Genomic DNA, 9238 nt, shown 5'->3' with positions numbered 1-9238 from the left:
CAGAAACCCAACACAATAAATATTTCAGCTACAAAGCTCCCATCAACTCCTCAGAAACCTGACACATTAAATTCTTCAGCTACAGAAACCCTACCAACTTCTCAAAATCCCAGCACAGTAAATGTTTCAGCTATAAAGGCCCCATCAACTCCTCACAAACCCAACACAATAAGTTCTTCAGCTACTAGAGCCCTACCAACTCCTGAGAAACCTACCACTGTAAATGTTCCAGGTACAAAAGCCCTACCAACTCCTCAGAAATCCACCAAAATAAATTCTTCAACTACAAAGTCCCAACCAACTCCTCAGAAACCTACCACATCAAATGATTCAGCCACAGCCAAAAAATTCCCTGTATCAAATGCTGTATCTACAGAGACCCCACCGGCAGCCCAGAAGCCCATCGTGGCAAATGCGTCTGCTACACAGGCCATACCAGCAACCCGTAGATCCACCACAGCAAAAATTTCATTTACACAGAGTGTTCCAGCAACACAAAAGTCCACCGCTGTCCATGCCCCAGCGACTAAGGGTTTCCATACAACAAAAAGATTGACCTCTGCTCATATTACAGCAAAACAGAGTTCAGCTGTTGTTCCCAGGGCAACCACACACTTTCGCTCAACAAGCTCACATAAAGGAAGAGGAACTCTTTCTTCAGGTTAGTTGACACTGTTCGGGTTTTCCTGAGTATGGATCTCATGTGCTACGGTAGAAAGAGTTTTTCATGCTAGCGCTCTTGACTTTCTTCAGAGGCAGATTTGGAGTATGCTAGGGCAAGTTGTTTAAAAAGAACCATTTTACAATAACATAGAAAAAGATTGTGGCTCCATAAAAACAATGCTAAATTAAGATTGGTGAAGAAATTCTGTTTTCCATGTTAGCTTTAGGGAGTCGTTGACTTCTTCAAGACCCTTCTGAGAACCAAACATGTACTATCCTTAAGGTTGATTTCTGGGTCTGGTTGATTGATAGAGGTCCATCCCTTAAGCAGGCTAAAGGGTGTTCCAGATTCCCTAGAGTTGGTAAAGCATCTCAACAGTGTCTTCGAAGTAAGTGAAAACACAGAATTCTTTGAAATAGTCTATATTAACACAAGGCTCTTTAAATGACAGTTTTTATAAAAGTGGAGTAAACTAGGCTGTAGACTTCAGAAATACCTGTTGAGTGAACCAATGAAACCCTTCTTACTAGTTACTGCTGCTTCAGGCTGCTGGGATGTCCTTTTGTCTCATAACTTGTCTAATGTGTAGCCAAGATTTTTATGGACGTTCTTGTTCCGTATGAGAGATGTCTATTTTTTTTCGGTTCCTTCGAAAATCTCAATAGGACTGTGAGCCAAGAGATAATTTTTAAAAGATTGTTGTAAATTTTTGTTTGAACAAATACACACACACACACACTGCATAAAATACCCATGTGTGGCTCAATAACTTTTCTAAAGCAAATATTTGTGTAACTACCACAAACGTCAAGAAACAAAATCGTAGAAGTCCCTCAGATTTGCCCCCTCCCTTTCCAGATGCTCTGTTGATCCTGAACTCCATCCACTGACTTATCCAGCCAGTAGGCCGCTGGCATTCTGCCCCTTACACCATATGGCCAGGGATTTCCTTCCCGGCAAACACACAAACCGCGTTCCAGGCAGTTCTTCTCCCTCTTTTGGTCTTGACCAATTTCTGCCTGTCTTCCTGTACCCTCTGGTGCCATCAAATCACCGTCATTATGTTTTTGCATATTTTGTTCAGGTTTTATAACTGCTATGATGAGGTCTATTTTGCCATCACCCCAGACGATTTTTAAGAGCTGAAAACATTACAGATATCATTGTTGAAATTTCCTTTGTATATTTCTTGATTCCATTAGGTAAAAAGCCAAATACGTGCAAATACACAGAATCTTAACCCCTTCCTACCTGCTTTGAGTCATTCCTCAATGGCATCAAATAACTGTGTTTTTTCAAAGACAGTTATACACATTGTGACCATATTTTTGTAACAATTTCATACATTTCACAGTTGTTATCTTGAAGTCTTTCTTGCCATTACCTGGGTATTTTTAAGAATTTGAACATTGCAGACACTGTTCTATGTCACCATTTCTGTCTCCCTCAAGGCAATTACTGCCTTGAGGTCTGTGTGTAAGCATCCTATCTACGTTTTAATTCTCGTGTTGTATGTGTATTTACATTAGTGGTACATGATATTGTTTTGTATGTTTTTATAATTTATGTGAGCAGTATGGCATATATTTCATCATCTAACTTGACTTTTGGTACTCAATATCGGTTTTATAGCTTATGCTGACACCTTTATATTTAGTTTGTTACTTTCAACACTTGTAGGAGGTTATTTGACGTCTTCAACCTAAATGGTTTAGGTTGAATACATCCAATTTTTCATACAGCATGGAAAAGAGAAATAAGTTTCACTTTACTTTTAATTTAAAAAAAAATTTTTAACATTTGTTTATTTTTGAGAGAGAAACAGAGCATGAGCAGGGGAGGGGCAGAAAGAGAGGGAGACACAGAATTCAAAGCAGGCTCCAGGCTCTGAGCTGTCAGCACAGAGACCGATGTGGGGCTCAAACCCTCTAACTGAGAGATCATGACCTGAGCTGAAGTTGGACACTTAACCGACTAAGCCACCCAGGTGTCCCTTAAATTTTTTTAAAAAACTTTTTTATTTATTTTGAGAGAAAGAGAGAGCATGAGCAGGGCAGGGATAGACAGAGGGAGAGAGAGAATCCCAAGCAGGCTCCGCACGGCACGCAGCCCAAAGCAGGACTCTATCCCACGACCTAAGCCAAAATCAAGAGTCAGACACTTAATCAACTGAGCCATCTAGGTGCCCCATAAGTTTCACTTAAAAAATTTTTTTTTTAAATTTTTTATTTATTTTTGAGACAGAGAGAGACAGAGCATGAGCAGGGGAGGGAGGGAGAGAGGGAGACACAGAATCCGAAGCAGGCTCCAGGCTCTGAGCTGTCAGCGCAGAGCCCGACGTGGGGCAAGAGCTCATGAACCACAAGATCACGACCTGAGCTGAAGTCAGACGCTTAACCAACTGAGCCACCCAGGCGCCCATAAGTTTCACTTTATATAAATTTGTTATAGAGCTAACTTTGTTGAAATATTTCTTTCTGCCAAAAAAAAAAAATACAAGATAATTTAACAAACTTAAACTAAACCTGAAAAAAATAAATTAAACCTAAGTCAAACATTGTGATAAAAATACAACCAATATTTGGGGTCAATTTTCTCTCTTTTAAGTAATTAACTTACTCTTTAAATATCATCTACCACTTTTTGCTCATATGGAAAAAGAAAGTAGTTGCTGTCACTTAACTGGGTCTTTACGATTACAGCATGTACCATGCACTTTCCATTTCTGGACACTAGCCCTTATAACAAGCTTGCAAAATAAGTCTTTTTAGGTTCATTTTATAGATGGTGCATTCAAGGCACAGAGATTAATTTGTAGGATTCAGACCGTGCCTAGTACTAGGGAGAAAATTGGGGGGGGGGCGGTATACACCTGTTTGCCAGCTCCCAGTCCTGTGCTTTTTCTGCTGTGTAATATTGCCTGTTCTCAGTGGTCCCGTGAGTATATTTGTTCACTACTTAAGAGAGCAGAATCTTACTATAAATATATTTACTTGAAAGTGAAGTTTGCTTCATTGCCTTCACTTGCCTCATTCACAGTCATTGAAAGGTATAAAAACTAAGGTGCTCTGGTAATTTGAGTTTTGATAGAGTCTGCTGAAAGAGACTTCAGTTTCTGATAGTTTCTCGGTCATAGGATTGGATTGCAGTTTACTATTTAAGCTTTCAAACTCGCTTCTTGCCATCATGTCCCAAATTATATGGTGTTTGTTGCAGTATTCTTAGTCATGTTTCATATTTACAGTGTTGACTCTGCTGAATAGATACGCACTGTGGTATATGTCGTTTGATTAAGTTAATACATAAGTGTTTCATAAATTTACTTACAATTATTTCTTTTAGTTATGAAAATCTGAGTTACTTTTGAACTTTGAAGTGCATTTTGTTGATAAATAAAATTGCTAGGAAATCATTGACTTTATTTATTTTTTTTTGTAATTCTTTTTTTTTTTTTTCCTTCTTCAGATGCTAACATCGCTGCAATTGGTAAGTTCGGTTCTTCGGCAGTTAAAAGAAATTGTCATCACTGTGGGATGTACAATCCATATTCCTGGAAGAGAATCTTGTCTTTTAAGTGTCTTAGGAATACTATTAAAATGCAGTGTTTAAGGGTATCGAAGAGAAAACAGGTAAATCCATTTTATCGACGTATTTGGTGGACACCATTAGGTACTCGGTATGTTCCTAAGTATTCCCAACCGTGTTCTTGTTCCAAGGTAGTTTTAGGGCAACTTCAAATCATGTGGCCAGTCAATCAGGTATTATTGAATGCTTATTGTCTCAATGCATCGTCAGGCTAGGGGCCAAAGACCAGCAAAGAAGAGGCAGGTACCAATACAGTTTTTAAGCCTCCAGTATTCTACAAGTAATCATAAACTACTCCTTGACTGTTTCTAGACTTCTGTCCCATTCCAGAGACAGCAGAGTGCCTTTGGTGATATCCTCTTCCATTTCCCTGCCCTGTCAGTGATTTAAAGCAAAGTTAGCTTTAAAAAATATTCTGTTGGTGTAGACCTAAGGACCTACTGTGTCGCCATTTATTCTAGTTCTTGTTCCAGTTCATTTTTGTTGCTCTTAAATATATTATCTGATGTTATACCTTTTAACAAGAAGATTAATAACTCCTAACGAAGGTGGTAAAAGAAATGTTTGTTCAAAAGCAATACAGCTAAGTTGGCATATTAATCATACCCACTAGAAGATATACTCTTATGAAGACAGTATTTCAAAATTATGTCCTTATAAGCCAAAGTCTCCTATCTATATATGCATTAGTGAGACAAGGGGCTAAAGCTGAAAGCAGGTATTTATTATTATTATTTATAGTTCTTTTATATTTTGAATGAACCTCTCCTCAGCTAAAGTATTTATCTTGAGAGATTTGAACAGTTGGAATTCACTTTGTCTGTTTGATATTTTAAATAGAAATAAACGTATTCTAAATGAAAATCTCACGATTTCATGATTTAATGTTAAGAATGGTGAGTCTAACGGGTGGGCTTTTTCTCAGCTGCCCAGTAGCATCGGATGTAGGTCTGAAGTGCTTATTTTCTCTGACATTCTTGAACTGTGGACTGTGTGATCTTCCAGAAACTTTCTTTCGGGGGGGTAGTTGTAATTCCAACTTGTGCTCAAAAATAAAGAGGAGCTCTTCCCTTCTTAAAGAAGATCTGCAGCGCTCGTTCTCTTTGGGATCCTAGCTTTGTAAAATATAAACCTAAACGTTATCCTTATTTCTTCAATGTGTTCTGTGAACCGGGCCGCTTTTCTCATTCTGTTTGTTATTTATATTTGTGCGTTGTTTTTATTTGAGGGTAACAGACACTCATTTTCCCTTAGTCTCAGGTGTACAATACAGCGATCTCGCAAGTGTATACGTTATGCTTGCCCAGCACTCGTGTAGCCAGTCTTTTTTTTTTTTTTTTCATTATTGCCTTCTCTCCCTCAAGGAACAGTTTAGACATTTCCCCCCACTAATGGTCTCCCTGTGACATTTTACTACCACAAATATAATGCAAATCTATTTATATACTGCATTTATATCTTTATGCATAAGAAAGTAAGATTTTTTTCAGCCTCTTGGGATGATACTACACCCCACTGAGAATACATGCTCTTCATAGTTGTATTTTGTTTTCGCTCTTGTTTCTGGTTTTGTTTTTTATGCCAACATTGTATAGAAGAAGACAGGCTTGGGCTTTGGAGTCAGGCAGACCTTGGTTTGAATCCTGGTTTGTTTTGTTTTGTTTAATTTAGTAATTATTCAGCCCCACTGATTGAGCTTAATCTGAGTCCCGGTTTTCTCTTTTTATGATCCCTATTTAAAGTCTTTAAAGCCGAATGAGATAGTAGGATATGAAAACTCCCAGCACGGTGTTCAACATTGAATAAATAGTAGCTTAAAGAAGTCCTAGAATGCAGTCACTGTTGTTTTCCTAAGATGGTGTTCTGACAGTTTTAGCAACTCCCTCTGGCCACACCAAAGAATAAGAACAGTCCTTTATTAAAGTAATATTTGCGTGTTGGCTGAGTGGCAAGTCCTGTCGTGAGATTCTTATAGGTATTATTTTATTTACTTCTCAAAACATCTTACAGTGTCTCTATGTCCCATTTTTTTTAGCGGAAAGAACTGTTTTTGCAAGACTTGTAACTTACCCGAGGTCACACAGCTCTTAGGTGCTTCAATGGAGGCTTGACTTGTTTCTCCAGCACTAGGTACTCAAAAGGATAGAAAGATTCTTGTCCTATACAAAAACCTGCACAACTCAATTTGAAAATTACTGTGGTCTTGGTTCTTTACTTCTTTCCCCCGTCATTGCTGAAATCCCATATTGTGACATTCATAAATTTCTCATGGTGGTTAACAGGTCCGCTGAAGAAATATTTAAGAAAAAATTAGAGACTACTCAGTGAAATATCTAAAATGCTTTTTCTGTAGCCTTTAATATCACATGCTTATTCATTTATGCTTTATACATATCCGCCTGCTTATGGCATATGTTACAGACTAGCCCAAGTGGAAGTGTATTTCCAAGACTCGTGAATCATCAGTAGTAATTTGAAAGGCATCGGATGCTGTGATACGAGGTCTTTGGTGTGTGCTATTACCCGTCTCTGTGTATGACAAACTTAAATCCCGTTATAAAAAATGACTTCAATTGTCTATAAGTTACTCAAAGTTAAGAAGTCAGGTGGCATAATTATAGCATTTTTCATTGATCTTCTTAGGCTGGCAAGAGAAGTGTGAACGTCTCCCACTTAAAAAGTACGGAGGCACAGAAAAGCCACTGATGGTAGCAAAACCCTAACAGGGTCCTATGGATGTTGCTGAAGAAGCAGTGTTGAATTCTGGTTTCTCAATCCGGAAATGAAAATTTAAGGTTTAATCAAGCACATTCTTTTTCCACCAAAAAAAAAAAAATCTCTTTCTGTTGTGACTTCACTTGTCCACAGACGTCAGTTCCTTTATTCTGTTTTGTTAAATAGGATTAGAAGGAAGAACAACCCATTCACAACTTTTTAAGTTTTTTTTTTTTTTATATATAGCATCTGGACTACATTTCCACTTTATTAACAATATAAGTGAGACCTTTTGAAGTGAGGAGACAAATTCACATTTCTTCAGAAAAAGCATCACTAAATTAACGTCAGATCTTGTATGTGGAATCTGACTTGGGTTCTTCAGAAATGGAGAAGGTACTCCATCTGATATAAATTGGGCTTGAATAACTTCAGGTATTTTTACTGAGAATACTATAAACAGTTAAAATCATGACCAGAGCCTGGGGTTAGATATACGTTTCTCTCCAGTAATAAACCGATCACCTCACCCTTTTTTGGTCTCGGTTTTCTCTTATGTAAAAAGAAGATCCATCATTCAGTGTAATTTAATAAATATTTACTAAACACTTCCTACTATTTGCCAAGTACTGCACTAGTTATTGGAGTAACGGGATACAAGGTGGCAAACTGCTTTGCGATGTTTTAAACACTAAGTATCATTCTATACAATGAGGACCATTGCTAAAACACTCCTTTTACTTGGCAGAAACCCATTTTGTAAAATTATGTAATTTTCCTACCTAAAAACTCTTCAGTTAATGACTAAGAATGTTGCTGTCATAATCATAATCTCATTGCCTCATTTATTCCAAGTGGTAAGTCTTAACACCCTTGGGTTGGTTTTCTGTAGATACCAAGTGAATTTTGAGAACGTAACTATTGCCTTTATACCTTAAAGTTTTCTTTGCTTATAATTTGGAGGGTAATACTCTTATTATTTGCTAAAGAATCATTTATGTAGAATCCTGTTTCTCCTATTTCTGTATTTTATTCTAGTCCCCTGTGAAAACATGAGTCTCCACACACATTGTTCTAGAGTTACGTGCGTTGATCAGTGTTCTAAGAGTAAGATTTTAGTTCTGTCATCCAGATACTCTGGATCACTTTAAAATTTTCTAGCTTCGTTTATCATTCAAATTGAAAATGGGATGGTTTTTCAACAATTGAAAATGGCAGAGGTTAATGGGGAGTGATGGAGGGAAAAGAAACCCCAAATTTTTGAGGAGCCATGATATATTTTATGAATACAGTCTTTCCACGCTAATGATGTGGTAGAGAATCAGTTAAAGAAATTGATTGGGTAAAATACTATAAAAACTTACCTGTGGTAGAAATAGCTGTTTTGTTAAATCATGTATCCATACGACAGTGTGATTGTGTGACATCTGTATTTGGCTGATTTGGAACTGATTTGTGATTTGGCTACATTTAACCTCACTCAGTTGCTTTCCTTTTGTTATCTGTAGTTTCCTATGCAATACAGATCTAAATAATAGATTTCAAGGACCCTAGAGGGTGAAGTAGGGAGGAAAAGGGAGACCAAGAATGGCATAGACAAAGGGCAAATGGGTGGGTTTTGAGAAGAAAGATTATGTGTAAAAATCAAACTATAAAAAGTATTGTTGACCAACTTATTTGACCAATTGTTGTTCTATCGTTCAACTCAAAATAGTGCATTTAATCCTAAAAGTAAATATTAGCTTTCCTAAATGAAATTTTATCTACAAAAGACTAAACACTGGAGGGCTTATTCTGTAAGCAAAGTAAATATGTTGTACCCTCCATGCACAGGTGATCTTACCTTTCCTGTGATGGAGAAAGGCCTACATCTCTTATCTTTACTATGAACTAAGCGGCCTTCCCATTAACAACCACAGATGTAACTCTCACCTTTCTGAAACTCAAATTACTCATCTGCAAAATGAGGGTGAACTTCAAGATACCTCCTAGTGCTAAAATTACATAAGGCAGTCATCATAAAATTGAACATGGTCAGGTTGAAACACTTCATTATCCTCTCCAACCCGTTAAACAAATTTTATTTGAGCACGGTGATACTTTAAATATTTTATTTCATTTTGCTTTGAAAGAAAGCAGGATAAGTACCATGCAATTTTTACTGTCAAACGTGACATAAAAAAGCTATACACAAACTGTCATTCATGGTCTCCTATTTTTCTTTAACTTGTCTCATATCCAATGTATTTGTCATTGTGAAACTGCATTGTATAT

General features: G+C 37.2%; 1 protein-coding gene across 15 annotated transcripts in view; it reads left to right on the top strand.

Moving 5' to 3' along the window:
- Positions 1-9238, top strand: part of CD55 (CD55 molecule (Cromer blood group)) — a 55866-nt gene that overhangs the window by 16882 nt on the left and 29746 nt on the right. For 9 of the 15 annotated variants that reach the window (XR_007458799.1, XR_007458798.1, XM_049634256.1 and 6 more), the window contains exons 8-9: positions 575-661; positions 4130-4150. Coding sequence is in view for 12 of the 15 variants with exons in the window: in XM_049634256.1 (XP_049490213.1) it covers positions 575-661; positions 4130-4150 (108 nt within the window). In the remaining 3 variants the exon portion in view is untranslated. Of the gene's footprint in view, positions 662-4129; positions 4151-6284; positions 8932-9238 lie in introns of those variants that run through there. The other 6 variants (XR_007458800.1, XM_049634257.1, XM_049634258.1 and 3 more) reach the window with 3 other exon arrangements.

The sequence above is a fragment of the Panthera uncia genome, chromosome F1 (assembly GCF_023721935.1).
Source record: "Panthera uncia isolate 11264 chromosome F1, Puncia_PCG_1.0, whole genome shotgun sequence".
Lineage (NCBI taxonomy): Eukaryota > Metazoa > Chordata > Mammalia > Carnivora > Felidae > Panthera > Panthera uncia.
This window is presented reverse-complemented; position numbering and strand designations above follow the sequence as displayed.